This window comes from Equus asinus, chromosome 5 (genome assembly GCF_041296235.1).
Source record: "Equus asinus isolate D_3611 breed Donkey chromosome 5, EquAss-T2T_v2, whole genome shotgun sequence".
Lineage (NCBI taxonomy): Eukaryota > Metazoa > Chordata > Mammalia > Perissodactyla > Equidae > Equus > Equus asinus.
In genome coordinates, this window is record NC_091794.1 from 3,605,018 (window position 1) to 3,621,407 (window position 16,390).

Below are 16,390 nucleotides of genomic sequence, written 5' to 3' on the forward strand. Positions count from 1 at the left end.
CTTTTAAATGTGGTTTTCAAACATACCTACCCACTGGAATCACTTGGAAAGGTTTAAAAAATTGTAGTGACCTGGCTACACTAGATCAACTAAATCAGGATCTCTAGGGCACAAGTATTTTTAGAAGTTCTCCAGGAGGTTCCCAGGTGCAGCCCAGGCTGAGAACCACTGCTTTATGCGGTTGGCAACCCCATGCCCTCTTAACGCAGCCAGTCATAACCAGCATTTTTTGAGTGGCTACTTTCTGCTGAGCAATTTACATAATCCTCATTGCAACTCAGTGAGGCAGGTATGATAATCATAGCATTTCCCAGATGGGGAAAGTGGGGCTTGGAACGGCCACGTGACAGACCTAGAATCACAAACTCAGTGTGCGTCTCCTGACCTGGATACTTCACCACCACACACTTTGCTGTTTTTGGTGCCACGATTCCAGAAGTCTCTCCAGTCAGATAACACATGCCTTCGTTTGTAGGGAGGGGCAAAGAGGGTTTGAGAAACTGGAAGAGTTCATTCCAATATTCTCTCCTTAAAGAGAACATAAACTCCTTCCGTGGAAGTTGAGGAGGAATGTGGGTTTCCAGCAACTAACTTTTGTAGAGATTTGGAAAATGTGTGGTGGGGAGTAATAAATCAACAGTCACAGATAGTTAAAATTATCAAGCAGCTAAAGTCAAAGAGCATAATTTTTTTTTTTTTAAAGATTTTATTTTTTCCTTTTTCTCCCCAAAGCCCCCCGGTACATAGTTGTGTATTCTTCGTTGTGGGTTCTTCTAGTTGTGGCATGTGGGACGCTGCCTCAGCGTGGTCTGATGAGCAGTGCCATGTCCGCGCCCAGGATTCGAACTAACGAAATACTGGGCCGCCTGCAGCGGAGCGCGCGAACTTAACCACTTGGCCACGGGGCCAGCCCCAAAGAGCATAATTTTTAAACCAGAATTAGTTTTAGTTTCGAACAGCCATCCTCAGTATCTGGAGACGGAGAATAAGAAAACTGGATAGCACAGTCCGTGCCGACAGCAAAGGAAGGTGCCAGGGGAGACTACGGGAGGAGACCATCGCAATCGAATGAGAAGGCTGCTTGTGAACCTACAGGTGCCGGTACAGGCTGAGGAGAGGCAAGCGAGAAGAGAGGCGGTGGCAGAGGTGAGGCAAGGGTCACATCGAGACGCCGCGTCTGGAGCTGAAAGGGGGTGTGTTACCCCACAACTCAAACATTGTAAAAGGTGAAGACAAACAGAATTATCTTTCGTCTCATATTTTTAAAACACCACAAAGGTAGAAAGCAATATAAATTGGATCTTGTTTTATATGAGTTTGCTGGAAGTGTGTAAATGTTAATGTCAAATAATGTACTAATTTTGCTAATAGAAACTTTAGCACTGAAAAGGATTTAAATGACTTTTATGGTAACTTCTTCTATAGAGCAAATAGTTACTCTAATTTATTCTTTTTGCAATTTAGAATATTCACATAATGATTTGCAAGATACTGGCATGTATCATCATTTGATCCAAGGGAAAACTGCATTCGTGAGAAGAGCACGTTGGAACACGTGACGAGCAACAGAAAGGGAATTCCTATACATAGACGTGTTTCCTTGTTTTATTCCTTTCTTTTCATGGTATGAATCATTTTTCCCTCATGAGTTATGAGTAAAAGGCTGAAAGGAGGCCAGCAGACTCCACCCGTCTGTCCAGGACAGAGCTGCATCAAGCCCGTGAAGTAACAATTTGCGTCTTCAGAACTGCACCCATTACCTGCTCCTTTAGCTCCCAGGAAACTTCAGGAAGCGTCGCAACTGGCAAAGTCAGGTTAATGCAACACGTTTTCACTTCTGGAGAAAGCTTACATGAGGGTTAAATTTTAAATGCTCTCACACTGTATATCGTACAGTCGATCGAAGATGCTGGAGCCATGCCGTAAGTGTGAACAGTGCTAGTCTGCAATTCAGTGACGTCTCTGAAACGGAAAAACAATCAAACTCTCTAAATCAACTTGTATGGCCATGTCATTCTTGTCACTGGTGTGACTAAATCTGTTCCCCTACAAGTGACCTGTCAACTCTATCTCCCCCAGCACACACACACTAATCCTACAGCAAGTAAAACCTCCGCGTTACTACTAGATTAATTCCCGAGGCCCCCGTGCACTAGGACACAGAGCGAAGGCACACAGTGTTAACTGAACAACTATTCCACCTTTCTTATTGCATCTTTGTTTTTATGGCTATCCCTAAGAAATTTCGAAATGTCTTTTGCTAGAAAGGATATAGAAGATATTTATTCACATCATTTAATGAAATTAGGAACCATAAAACTAAGATTTTAAAACACGTTTCTTAAATTGCCGTAAAACTCATGTTCTGAAAAATCTAAAAACTATTTTGAGGGTTGCTTTCAAAGATTAAGTGAAAGGAGATCAATAGGACTTCACTTGCCACTGATTTTATATAGCATTAGTTTAATCAAAAACAGTCAAATACCAGTAATTTCACATGGTTCTACCTGATTAGAATGAGACAGTTGAAAAACTAATTCTCACATCAAGCGAAACGCAGCCCCATGTATTCCAAAGAAAAAAGTCTTTGCAGGACGGGATGACCGCAGCTACTCGGAAATGTGCTTAAAACATGAAGCCCACACAGTCAGCACAGGGCTCGTGGTGCTGCTTCCCAGGCTGAGGGAGGCCACTGTGGAGCCCACAGCCCGAGAGGCTGAGTCTGACCGAGGTCCCACAGCGCACACTACAGACTGGAGGAACTTTAGGGTAAAGAGAGGCAGGGACAGTTTAAAATAAATAACTTCCCAATGCAAAAATGTCATTGGGCAATAATTTTAAAACCCCATTCCCAAAAGTGTTCTACGTTTGTGCACTTAGCCCTTCCACCTTCCACAGAAGGTGCTAGAAGGCAGTGAAACTTCAAGTTAGGAAGAGGTAGAAAACTGAGTAGGCAGCCACCTCACAGGCAGAAAAAGGCCACAGAGTAACAGTGGCTTTGTCGTGTCAGAAGCTGACTTATTTCTTTAAGGTAGAACACAAACATCCACAGCCACTAAACGACGTGATGAGAAACTAGCCACAGTAGGTATGATACAGAGAGATGGCAAAACTACTTTGAAAACATGTTCTAAAACTCAAACACAGGAGACAGAGTCTCTCATTTTCTAAGAGGGGTAAGGGGTTCCCACACTTTCTGGAAGATAAAACAGAGCCCCAAACACTGGTCCTAAAGACAGGCCTGCAGAGCAACAGTGCATCTTCCACGGAGAAGCACAGAGATCCTCATTCAGAATCCTGTACCTCTGTATCCTGAGCGACTGAGATTTAAATCAACTCAGACACCATACACAATTCTGAGTCTCATTTTTTACTTTATTTTTTAAAAAAGACAGATTTAGGATACTGTAAGAAATTACTGTTACATTTTTTTAAAATCTGTCAAGTGCTACAGTAATGGAATAAATAAATAAGATTTTTTAAAGTTCAATGTTTATAGACATATTTATAAAAAGTGACTGAATCAGAAGACGTTAAACAACATTAATACACATCAGGAAGGGAATTAGGCAAGGAAAGGCACATCGTTTCACCACAAGAAATAAAGACCATAGTTGGAAGTTAATGACCAGCCAAAACTTTAGGTCTTGTGGTAGTTTTCCTAGCTTGGGAGGGTCATTATGGTGGAACTTTCTTTATGGTACTTAGCTGGAATAAATAGATAGCAGTTGGAGAATTTTACTTTATGACCCCAATACAGTGTTAAAAAGAAAGCACTCTTAATAAGCCTGATGTGTGAAGGAAGGAGCAAAATCCAAAATGGTTTGGTGGTACCAAAAATCCTACTGACATCGCAAGGAGAGTTAAAAAAAAAAAGTAAAACAAGGTCAGTCCTCTTGTCTGGCTGAATTGGAATTCTTGCAGATCCAAAGTTAAAATTTCAAGGAAACACTACATTTTTCACTTCCTTTCTTGTAGACAGGAACAGTGGAGATAAACAGCTGCCATATTTCACCTCAGATGAAGCTATATGCCAACATTTAGGGGAAAGGATCTTAGGTAATTTCTCTATTTTATAGAGTATAAGTCTTTGAAAACAGCGCTAATACCTCTGACTGACTGGCTATCTACAACGGCAAAGTGAACCTAAATGTTAACAAGGATAAGAGGTTTCCCAAAGAAACTAAAGTTTCCAATTGAATGAAAAGTTACTTTACTGAAAAGTCTAACAGACATCAGCAGAACTCGCTTTGGGTCAATTTCCCATTATCAATTTTCTTTCACAAATTTGTGCCAAGCGTCTACCCATTTCTTTCTGTCTGGACTCCAAACCGAGACTAGTCTGTTTGAAAGATGGAATCACTCAGAACAATCCATACAAATTTTAGTGGTATTAAGGAACAACTGTCTGTGTGAATAAATAAAGCGGATTTTCAGGATAAAATGGTATATCCATAAAAAAAATTAAAAACAATTGGAAGGGGAGACAAGGAAACATATTAATATTAAAAAATAATAAGAATGGCAATTGTAAAGCAGGCAGCTCCCACTCATGCCACACGGTATGCCTTCATCAAGGTGTACTCCTTCCGGTTGGTGTGAGCGGCCCAGATGAAGAGAGCAGAAGCCATGAACTGTAAGGGAGCTGAGACACAAGCCAGGCAGAAGGACCATCCAAATTCGCCAGTCACATTCTCGGGCAGCTCCAGCTTCTGGTGGAGTAGTTCAATTCCGGCAACGTAACAGCTCACTGAGCCCAGGGTACACAGACCTTAGAGAAAACAAAACAAAACTTGGCAGATAAGAGCACAGAGAGAGCTTTTCTGGCAACGTGACAGAGTGGTAATATGTGAATGTTTAAGAATGACAACTCTCCGGTCCCCAAGGAGACAGGAAGATGGAAGGTCTGTATGAGCAAGACCCACCTGCAAGGAGATGGAGAATGCCGGTGGCGATGGTGGGATACAAGCTCCGGCAGATACAAGCACACAGGCCAATCAAAGCCCCAAAGCACATCAAACCTAGGCTAACAAACGGTAGAAGGAACTGGCAACGCCAAAGATCTGATGGAAGAAAGAGAGAAGAAAGAAACCTTACCATGATTTCAGACAGTCTACCCCACAGCGATTTCGTTCATATTCTAATTACATCTTTTCTTGAAAGGTGAGAAGGGGGTACTTTAATATTACAGTTCCTTTTCTAAAGCACATTGTTTAAAAGGATGCAAATTTTGTCCTGATGAAGGTAAAAGGACAGGAACGGTGAATAATTCCTGAGGGCCTACTGTGTGTCACTGCTCCACACATGCTTTGTGTACTCCTCCCAATGCTGCTCTGAGGTAGGCACTACTACCGTCACCTCCATTTTACCAAGGAGGGTCAATAACCTGAACGGGGCAGTGCAGTCAGTGGCAGACCCACACGTGCAGCAAAACATCCTGGCCTGCACACCAGCAAAGCTAAGTCCTCACAGGGCCTCCAGGCGGGAGGACGAGTAACCGAAGGTGACTGTAACAGCCCTGTGGAAGGAACGCACACCAGGCACAGCGCAGAGGGCCCAGTACACGCCAGGCACTCGATAAACGGCAGTTTTAGTTATCGTAAATTCCCTCGACAATGTAGGAAGAAAGCTGATGACTTCACAAAGCTTCCCATTCCATTTCTAAATTATTTGAATTATTAGCAATGTATTAATATCAACTCTAAACCAAAGTCTACCTTTTAGTGCTGGCTTCACTTTCCGGAACTACATAAACATCTTTTCTCTAACTTCCCTTCAAACTCTGTTAGTAACAGACTTCTCCTTATTCGCAATGCAAAATTGAACACGTGCCTTTGATTCAATGTTTCCTCTCATGATGTGGTCATTCTTCCGGGCAAGCTCCAGTAAGTCTCTCTAGCCTGGAAACTTGGTCCAAATCTGAAGACAGTATTTCCTGAGCAGCCTGACCATCAAGGAATAGAATGTTCCTAATAGATACACCTTTGTTACTACAACCTAAGACTGGCTGAACACTCTGGCAGGCCTGACCCTCAGTTGACTCATACAGAGCTTGCAGTCAACTTTGCTGTCATATTCCTATCTGAAATCAGGTAGCTGAAGTGTTTAACTCAAATACAGGGATAAGTTTTTATCCCTATATTTATCCTTATTTAGATTTCCTCTTTAAATGGGCCCACTAACAACATCTTTGGGGGGGGGGGTGTCTGGATTCTGTCATCCAGTGTATTAGCTACCTCTCTCAACTTCCTATTTGCAATGTGCTAAGAATCCATCTCACTTCTAAAATAGAATCAACAGAAGAGAGTTCCTTGGGATACCATTAGAGATTTCATTTCCAGTTGACACAATGTACTAATTCATCTTATTCAAAACACAGAGTTCAACAAAAGGCAAATAAAATTATTTCCTTTTTTCCCAATTGTCCTGCTGAGTCAAAGTACTCACAGGTCCGAAGCAGATCAATCCCACTATTGTGGTTTCCAGGATCAACAAATTTCTCCATGAACTGCTCATTTAGGGTGAAACTCATGCATTTTGTGACCACATCAAATGACTCTAGAACAAGAATAAAAATGATTGCTTGTTGTTTTAATTATAAACATTCAAAAATCTGTCTTAGTAATTATTGTCTGAAATAGTGATAGAGAAAGATATTCCCGGAAGGGACAGCAACCTCTCTGGCCCTAAGTGGCACACACGATCCATCAATGCCCAATGGGTGCCAGTGGTTCTCAGCGGCAGGCTTAAGACATGGGCACAAAGAAGGGAAAGAAAATGAGAGGAGTAAAATGAATGAGAATAGACAGGTAAGACAACTAGGAAGGAGGAGGCGGGGACAGAGCCTGAAACAAACAGAGACTTGGCTCTTCTCCCCCAAAACCTACTCCACCCATCTTCCCCATCGCAGGTAACAACTATTCCATCCTTCCAGTTCCTCAGACCAGAAACTTTTGAGTCATTCTTGCCACATGCATTCCATCAAGAAATCCTAGAGGCCCTACCTTCAAAACACATCTAGAATCCAGCCAGTGCTCAGTGCTACCAGCCTGGTCTGAGTCATAATCATTTCAAATCTGAATTAGCCCAACGGCCTCCCAGCTAGTCTCCTGGCTTCCACCTTTGCCTGCCGCCTGTCTGTTTTCAGCACATCAGCCTAGGTGACCAGATCACCTCTCCGCTGCTCAAAGCACCCATCACATTTAGAGTAAAAACCAAAGTCCTCGTCATGCCCAGGGAATCCTGCCCCACCGGCCCCACTCCACGCCCAGGGTACATCTGACAGCGCACCAACTCTCCTCTCTCCCTTCCTTCCAGCCCACTGGCTTCCTTGCCGGCCCTTGACTATTTCAGGCATGCTCCCACCACAGGGCCTTTCAGTGGTTGTTCCCTCTAATCCACATCAACCCCCAGCCTCCACAATTATCCATACGGCCAACTCCTTCACCTACGTCAAATCTTTACTCAAGTGGTGCCTTCTCGTTGAAGCATATCCCGCCTCTATCACTGAACATCGTAACATACACCCACAAACAGCCCCTTCCCACCTATTTCCAAATCCCCTTTATTTTGCTGTATTTTCCCATAGCACGTGTCATCTGCTAACATCTATATAATTATTTATTCTGTTGATACTGTTACACTTACTTATTCTGTTTATTGCCTGTCACTCCTTCTTAGAATGTTAGCTCCCCAGGAGTAAGAATATTTGTTTTTCTCTGATTTCCTCCAAGCTACTAGGCTGTGGAATAGGAGGCACATAATAAACATTTGTTGACTGAATGATAAATGACCGGCAAGATTCAAATATCAAGTGTGCCTATCCTCTCATAAGTAAAACTGAACATTTTACAACTAATTCTAACTAACTTCCCCCTGTTTCCCAAACTACTTTCTTTCTTCCATATATAATCACAACTATCATTCTTTTGATGTATGGAAACTCAAGCCTGTTGTGCTCGGGTTTGAATACAGTGCTTCCCACTAAGAGGCCAAGTGAAGTAGTCACAAATAGAAACAAACTGTAACGTTTTCCCTTTTGGTAAAGAGCTCCAAAGTTTCCATTTTCATGACTGGAAATTAAAATTTTTAAATGTTAAGAATGCCTGCGAAATAAACCTGACACAATTTCTTAGATTTCTTTTTTTACTTCTGTAATGCATATTTTTAACCTACAAATTCTATCAAGATTGTTGTAAAACAGCCTCAAATATGCACAGATTTAAATGTAGAATTGGTCAGATTATATCCTCTAAGATTTCAGGGGCAAATGCTAATATCTACTAAGATACAGCTAACACACAAAAGTCTACCAATTCATATTTGTTGACTTGATTTTGGATACTAGTCCTTTTACCAGTTACCAAGTATTTCAAGTTTTCTAACGTACTTTTCCAACTATTTCCTCACGACATGTGTGAGGTTAATAAAAAAAATTTTAATGAGTGGGTAAATAACTACAAAAATTTAAAATGGCCTTCCCAAGATAAAGACAGTTCCTCATCCAACCAATATTAATCAGCACCATGGTAATTCATGGAAGCTGGGGAGAGGAAGGTGGTAGAGAGAGAAGAGACAAGTAAGATTTCTTTCTTTGGGGAGAACAAGAACCCACAAACCTGCTTCTACATAGTGGGGCCTCAGCACATCCCTCTGTCTACTACTGAGTAGGTGCAGGCGGCAGAAGTTGAAACAAGAGAATACCTGTCCTTTCTGGCGGGTTGTACCAGTACGTGTTTGGCGGAATACTGATACACCGTCTCCACAGTCCCACTGTGCCATTATATCGGAAAAGCGCATCATTGTAAGTCTTTTCATCTGCCTCATCACTAGCAAAGTCGGTCCAGAGGCCTTTGTTCAAATCACTGGAATTTTCTTGAACTGGACTTCGATATTCATACCAGAAGTCTGTGCCGATGGAGGCTGCCATGTAGATGGTGGAAATGAGGCTGAGCACGCAAGCAATTACAAATGCCGTAGCAAAACGGTTATCCATTCTGGCATTCAGACTGCTCTGTTTAAAAGTTGAAGAAAGAAGAAAAGTTAGACTTCAAGGACAAATAGAGATTATTCTGAAAAGAATTATCTGAAAATCACCCTTGACCCTATTCCCCATCCCTTGACTCTTTAAAGTAACATATGATCATTAAGGAATTAAAAAAAAAAAAAAAAAAGCAAGCATGTTCTTAATTAAGTTCAAAACAAAACTCATGATCATGAAAGTACTTATTGAATGCTCACATACCCAGGATGCTACGGAGACAGAGGTCTTGTTCTCTAGTCTATCACCTGCACACTAAAACAGACAACACTGAAATGGACATACACATTACAGATACAAACAACAGACATGCCCGGAGTCAGCAAGGCACCGTGAATACCTCTGTAATTACAGACTGAATTTTTATACAAACTGCAGAGCATTAAGCGTTCTGGGTTTGAGTGTGAAGAGGGCAGAGGAAAGGAAGCAGAGGAAATCCGCTCTTCCTCTGAAGAGGGTAACCTTCTACAACAAGGGGAAGGGTCAGGCGCTATCTGGGAGACAGGGTTGAAGATGTTTGTTAACCCAGAGAGAAAAGCTGTTCCGGGTGCACAGAGCAGCAAAGAGAACAACATGTAATATGCTAGATATTAATCTGCCCCTAATCCACCAACGCCAAGCCAACTCCTTCGCGCTGCCGACTTCTTCGCTCCCATCTACTCTCCCCACTCCTCAAACTTCTGAACCTCATCTGCAAACTAAACGATGTCTCCTCCACCAGAAAGAAAACTGAACGAGGAAAACAGGAGCCCTCCCAAGGCGCGGACGGCTGCTCGGCCGCGGGAAAGGGCCGCAGCACCATGACTCAGGGCGGACAGGCTGAGTCAGCCTCCGGAGAGTCCGCCGTGACCCCGAACCCCGCGCAGGGGGGAACGGGCGTCGGGGGACCGGGCACTCGGGGCCGGCGAGCCCACCGGCAGCGGCAACGGCAGAGCCGGCTCCGCGCGCTCATCCTCACCACCCGCTCCAGCCCGGGCTCGCCCACGACCTCTGAGGGTCCCGCCGCCGCCGGCCGCCCGCCCGGGCCGACACGGCGCTGTCACCCGGGGGGCGCAGGGCGGGCCGGGGGTCGAGCGGCCGCGCGGCCCGGCCAGGGACCCGGGTCCGCTCCAGGCCCCGCCCAGCCCGCTCGGCCGGGACCCGCCGTCCAGCCCCGCAGCCCAGCCCCCGCGCACAGGACCCCTTTCACCCTCCGGAAAACGAGGGCAGCGCCGCGCCCCGCGCCCCGCGCCCGGCGCCGGGCTGCGCACTCACCGCCCATCCTCCTGCTCCGCCGGCCTCGCCGTCCAGCGCGGACCGCAGCCCTGTCCTCCGCGCGCCTCGTCTGACGCACTTCCCGCAGAGCCCGCCCCCCACCGCTCCCGCGCCGCCCCGCCCCGCCCGGGGGCTTGTGGGAATTGTAGGCGGGAAGGGGGGGGGAGCAGGGGGCCTGGCGCCGCGCGATGCATTGTGGGGGATGTAGTTCCGCGCCAGAGGAAAGTCACGTCCGTGCGCCAGAGGCTGGTGTGGGCTGAGGCCTTTGTAGGTTTTAGAGGAGAGCGAGGTCCTGGGTCGGAGGCCATCTGTTTGCGGTCACCGCTAGTCGTTGCCTGTGACCTCTATACTCAGGCGGTCCAGTCCGGTGCTCCCCCGTGACACCTCCCGACCTCTAAATTTGTGAACAGCAACGAGATTACGCTTTTTAAATATTAACCTGCTTGTTTCTTTTCTCACAACCTCACTCCCACTGGAGCAGATAGTCCTTCTGGTTTTATCGCTGAACTTCAGACTAAGAAGGATGTGACTTGACAGGGTTCATCTAGAATGTGATGACATGGGGATGCAAATAATTTATGCATACTTCTCTTTATGGCACGATACTGGTTTTCTATTGACTGTACGTAAGTTTCCTTTTAAAATAAACTCCATTTAGTTAAACAGAAATATGAAATTAATAATAATAGTGAGGGTACCAGATATGTCAAAAAACGTGTATAAGAAAATTGCTTACGTACTATGAAAAAGACTGAATTTGGCGTAATATTGCCGTAAGCAGATAAGGTGGCAGACAGCCTCAGAGTTTGCAGATGACTGTGTGGCACAGAGTCAGCGGAATGATTCTAAGCTGTCAAGTGCTGCACCGAAATTAATGGACAGGAAGCAGGGACATCTTAGCAATGACGTGTGTGGACCCGTGGACGTGGCCTGGGACCAGCAAATGATGGGTTTCTCAACAGACATCTGCAGAGACAGCCGACTCAAGGACCAGAGCGGCTTGCAAACGCTATCCCATCCCCCAGTGCCTTGGAATTTAGCCACCGCACGGGAGAAAGGTGGGAGCCTCACACTGATATTAAATTTCTAGATTTAGGCATGATTGAAGGCATTCATGACAGATTGGAGGTATGATATTGATCTGTTTTTCTATCTGGAGTTATATTTCTTTTGCCTGAGTTGGTGAACTGGTATTCATATCCAGTAAATAAATAAAATAAAAGTAACAAAAAATAAAGTAACGGCCAAATGTAATATTCAAATATGACTGGATTTTCGTGTAGAATACCTGATCAAAGGAGAACTTTGTCAGAGGCACCGGCTAGAGAAAGTGGTGGAGGTGCACAGGCAAATTGTTTCTGTGCAGCTTGACTCCTAAGTGCATTTATGCACCAGGAAATATCTCCATCCATGGCCCTCACTGGAAATCCCTACCTTCAGAACAACCTGTCCGGTGAAGTCACACGGTAGACAGACCCAGGTAAACAGGAAGTTTGAAAGACACCACTTCGACTCATGGACTAGAGAACTGAGCCCAGGGTGAATAAGTGACTTACCAAGCTTGAGTACTGGGGTGAGCTGACTAGCTTTGTGACATTAGACAATTTTCTTAACCTCTTTTAGTCTTTTTTCTTTTCTCAAAATATGGATGTTGACAATAACACTTGTCCCATGTGATCATTGTGAGGATAAAATGAGAAAATACACATAAAATGCCCGGCACAGGACCTAGGGCCTAGTAAACAATTATTAAATAATTAGTATTTGCAAATATTTATTGAACATCTGTAATATTTGAGTAGGGTCAGTATAAACAGCTTTAAAAGTTCCCAATTTCCCAGAGGCTAGAAATAAGCCATTTATAGAGGTAGGTGTCCCTGCTCACTTCAGCAGGTTTACCAGCCTCTGGACCAACTGCCAAACGACTAGGAAAGGCTTGCCGGGACCAGATGTCAGGCATCCATGCTTAGCTCTGCCCAGGAGATTCCCAGGCTGGGCTCACAGCATACTTAAGTCTTCGTGATTCAAGAGTGGATGCTTCTGGGGAGCCCTGCAAAGGAGGAGGACACTGTCACCCATCAAGTCTGCAGAATGCCTCAAGAACACATAAGACACATTTCACTCACCCGTTCAGTGTGGACCTGGAACTGTCTGCGTGTGGAGATGAGACTGTCCTCCCGCTCAGCACAAAGGACTGGAACCGCCTCCTCCCTCCCAGGACCACCAAGCACACAGCCGTATTTCTGATTTCTCCCTGTATTGTGAGTGTTTTCTGTTTTCTATTTCTGCTTGCATGTTGTGTGGGTGGGCAAAATAAATCCTTAATGAATTAATGGAGTTAAATTTCTGCTTCTGTTTCTTACTCTGCTGTTTGGGAAACAGTGGCTGGCCTGACGTATTTTTACAAATGTTAAAGATGATTTAGTGCAACCATGTACAGATTGTGAAATTTAGATTTAAAAGCGAAGTTGCACTAGACCTCTGGCTTAATTTGTTGAAGATGGTTCTGGTTTCAGCAGGAAGGTTGTATAGTTACACTACATTTTAAATAAACCCCAAAACTGAAGATCTAGATATGCAGATATTATAACTTGTTTATATTACATACTTACAAACAGTTCCATGTGAGAATCCCCTTCAATACCAAATTCCCTAATCCCTTAAATATTTCCTTTTAGTTGCACGTATATTTAGGAACTAAAAATTATGTTAAACAAGATAGATCTACGTTAGGCTTTTCTCATATAATTTTGTCCTCATTGTTCTCCTTGTGAACTTTGGAGTGCAGAAAGGAGGAAAATAGGAATATATGCAAGCTCTGAGTTCCAATCAACAGCCATCCTCAAAAAAGATGCATCAGTCTTTGAATTTCTTTGTACTCCTTCACTCTAGAATGGTGGCAAAATTAATCAAGGATGAGGCAAATGGAAATGTGCATCTAAAATGGCTCTTTCCTTTGAGCAATTTCTGCCAAAATCTACACAAAGTAACAAACTATAGCTGTGTAGATGTCCCTGCTTCTGAAGGACAGGGAGTGGACCATGTGTAGATGAGAAGTGTATTTTTATTATTATTTTTTTTTTTTGAGGAAGATTAGCCCTGAGCTAGCATCTGCTGCCAATCCTCCTCTTTTTGCTGAGGAAGACTGGCCCTGAACTAAAATCCATGCCCATCTTCCTCTACTTTGTATGTGGGATGCCAGCCACAGCATAGGTTGACAAGCAGTGCCATGTCTGCACCCGGGATCTGAACCCACGAAGCCCAAGCCGCTGAAGTGGAACATGCAAACTTAACTGCTGCACCACTGGGCTGGCCCCAAGAGAAGTTTAAAGTCATCAATGTGAGTCTTTGGGACTGACCTCTTTCTGGGCCCTAGTATCTTCCTTCATAAAATGGTCGTACTGGATGAGCGCTAATGTCACTTGAAGCTCTAGAATTTTATGATTCATAATTCTGCTGGAAGAAGAAGAACGTAACTCCAAAATGTGGCTGTCATAGATCCACAGTGTTCAGGTTCCGTTGGGGAATTCATGTATCCTACACCTCCAGCGTAGGAAAGATGCAAGGCAGAGAGAGAGTGGGAGACGCAGACAGACAAAGGAAAAGCAAGAAGGCTCTCTGCATTCTAATTAGAAAAGATACAACAACACAGCCCTCTGCTGTTTCAACAACAAACGGTAATCATGGAAACTGGAAGCCATCCAAGAAGTTTGTGAAAAGACACTATTCATTGGAAATGACTCAAAATTCAAGCATAATTCAGTCCTTATCTACAAACGTTTACTGACCACCTATTCTACGCCAGACACCATGCTGGTACCAGGGACACCAATGTAAATAAATACAGTTTGTGTTATGCACAACCTAATCCAGATTAAATCAACTATTATGAAGAAGCCTAAAGTATATGTACCTAGAATAGTAATGTCACTACTGTTCATGTAAATGTGGAGTACCAAGGGAAATAATCCAATAAATGAAGTGGGGGAGGACCGTGATAACAGCAAATACATGCCACTTAACTTGGCATGATATATTACATTGCATTGCACTGAACTCGCCAAGTAACTGTCAGAATAAAAAAATCATTAATTCTTAAAGTATAAACACATCTCTTAAACTGGACTATTTAAATGGTTATATACTTTATGATGCTCAAGTAAGAAATGGACAAGAGAGTATTTCTCTCTAACAAATGAACATATCACTCTGATTGCTTCATGATTTTTGCCATTTATTCTAGGACACATCAGTAGAGCAGGTATGAATAGAGGTTTCTTTCTGCCATGTCATATGCTATATAGTCTGATGAATCCATCTCTAATATGGGGTCCAGAGCAGTTGACAGAGAAGAAGCAGAAGTAATATACTGTAATGCCATTAGGGATGGCTGTGTTCACTCGAAACCTGCAGCCCACCCGTGAAGCAGAGGCTGCAAGTTGCAGCCATGGCCGTGTAATAGATGATGATAGATTCACTCGAGCGTGTGTCTCAGGGGACAAAACCTTACTTTCTCCTCATCTCCAATGTCTGATCCAATGCTGAACATATCTCAGGAATTGGGACCCAGAATAGGGAGGGCCCAGAAGTCTAAACTAATTCCTAAAATTTTGTGAGATCCAGGCTAGAAGACTTCTAAGAAGTTCAAATTTAGAGGGGATTTTTTAAACTTTTTAAAAAGCTAGCCAAAATAATAACAAAGCATAACATACAAGGTTGGTTCAGCTGTAAACTAGAACAGTGACTCTAAACTTTAGTGTGAGTAAGAATCACTGTGGACGCATGTTAAATACAGAGTCCTAGACTCCACTCAGAATGATTTCAATCAATAGCTCTGGGACGGGGCTCAGAAAGCTACAGTTAGAAGGCAGCCCCGGTGACTCTAATGTGGGTACGTGGTCTGGCACCCACAGGTTCAAAACAATGGTTTTGAAAGTCCAAAAAAGACTGTAGTTGGGTAACTACCATGAGCAGAGGCCGGTGGAGAGAGCACAGATGGTATCTCCCTTCAAGTTGCTCTGATCCGCTCAGGAGGTCAGACTCCAAACCAACCATGTGAAATGAGGTAATAGATACTTTGCAAACAGTCTTGTAAAGTTCTTAGAGAACACGAAGGTGAAAGTAATTATCTCTGCCAGGGAAGAGGAAGGAAAGCGGAGCGTTTTTCCTGGGAAAACAATTCTTAAGAGGTGGCATGTGTGCTATATTGCAGTGACTAATATTTGCATCTTACTCTCTTTTTGCTAGGACTGTTCACGCTGTCTTTCCATGTGCTTATGGTGTCCAGTGTTGTTCCTGAGTTTTGGTCTGCGTATAGTTGGTTGTTTTATTGTTAGAAACCTCACCTTTATTTCAAAGGGGAAAGTCCTAAAAATGACCGTTGCACCAAGCTTGTTTAGAAGTATGACCTCCTACTTTATCTAGTCAGCTTTTACTGTGGGTTCTGTCTTAGAAAAGCTTTGTACTCTTTGAGTTATTAAAAGCCCAGTACTATGCTATTTGTTCCCCTTTTTTTGGTTCAAAACACTTGATTTGTTTTCTAACTGGGGTCCCAAGATAGTGTTGGTCAGTGATGGATGCTCTTGTGTGGCAGCATTCTACACTAATTACCATATTATAAAGTGACTGTGAATGATAAAGTGAGTCATTTTGTCTACAAACTGCTTCAAACGTTACTGAGGAAGTCAGATTTCTTTGAGATAGTTTATATCAGCAGGCCCACAATGTTTGAATGCTGTTTTGAATGCTGAAAGAAAATGTAAGGCCCACAGAATAAACGTATGGCCAGATGTTTTCCTCTAGAGTATGCGTGTGAACTCTTTTTCATTTTATAATACTTTTATGTGGAATTCTTGAGACATAACTAAAAAAGAAACTTTTTAATATCTTAGGCCTAGAATCAATCTCATCAATTTTCTCAAATGCCATAAGAAGTTCTGGTTGTAGAATGCAAAATTCTAACAGTATGATTAAAGTGCAATTATAAATCAAGTAAATAAAGTATATATATATGTACATATATACACTTTACGATCATATATATATATGATTGGTACTTTAATACGCACACACATATACAGAGATAGAGTGCTTAAA

At 43.3% G+C, this 16,390-nt stretch overlaps 1 protein-coding gene across 6 annotated transcripts; it reads right to left on the minus strand.

Annotated features, from left to right (window-relative positions):
* Positions 1 to 683: 683 nt before the first annotated feature.
* On the minus strand, positions 684 to 10,432 carry CLDND1 (claudin domain containing 1). Of its 6 annotated transcripts, XR_011503112.1 has the most exons (6): positions 10,295 to 10,432; positions 8,704 to 9,013; positions 6,448 to 6,558; positions 4,926 to 5,063; positions 1,761 to 1,962; positions 684 to 1,108 (listed from the first exon to the last, which is right to left on the minus strand). XR_011503112.1 is itself a non-coding variant. In XM_070508549.1 (5 exons), exons 2-5 carry the CDS (start codon positions 8,993 to 8,995, stop codon positions 1,877 to 1,879), a joined length of 627 nt encoding a protein of 208 aa, XP_070364650.1. In that variant the 5' UTR covers positions 8,996 to 9,013; positions 10,295 to 10,432; the 3' UTR covers positions 684 to 1,876. The 6 variants fall into 6 exon arrangements, 5 of the variants coding, with proteins under 5 accessions (XP_070364650.1, XP_070364652.1, XP_070364651.1 ...); XM_070508549.1 differs by having other exon boundaries at positions 684 to 1,962; XM_070508548.1 differs by lacking the exons at positions 684 to 1,108; positions 1,761 to 1,962; positions 10,295 to 10,432 and adding exons at positions 1,975 to 4,771; positions 9,245 to 9,648.
* Between the last annotated feature and the right edge of the window lie 5,958 nt (positions 10,433 to 16,390).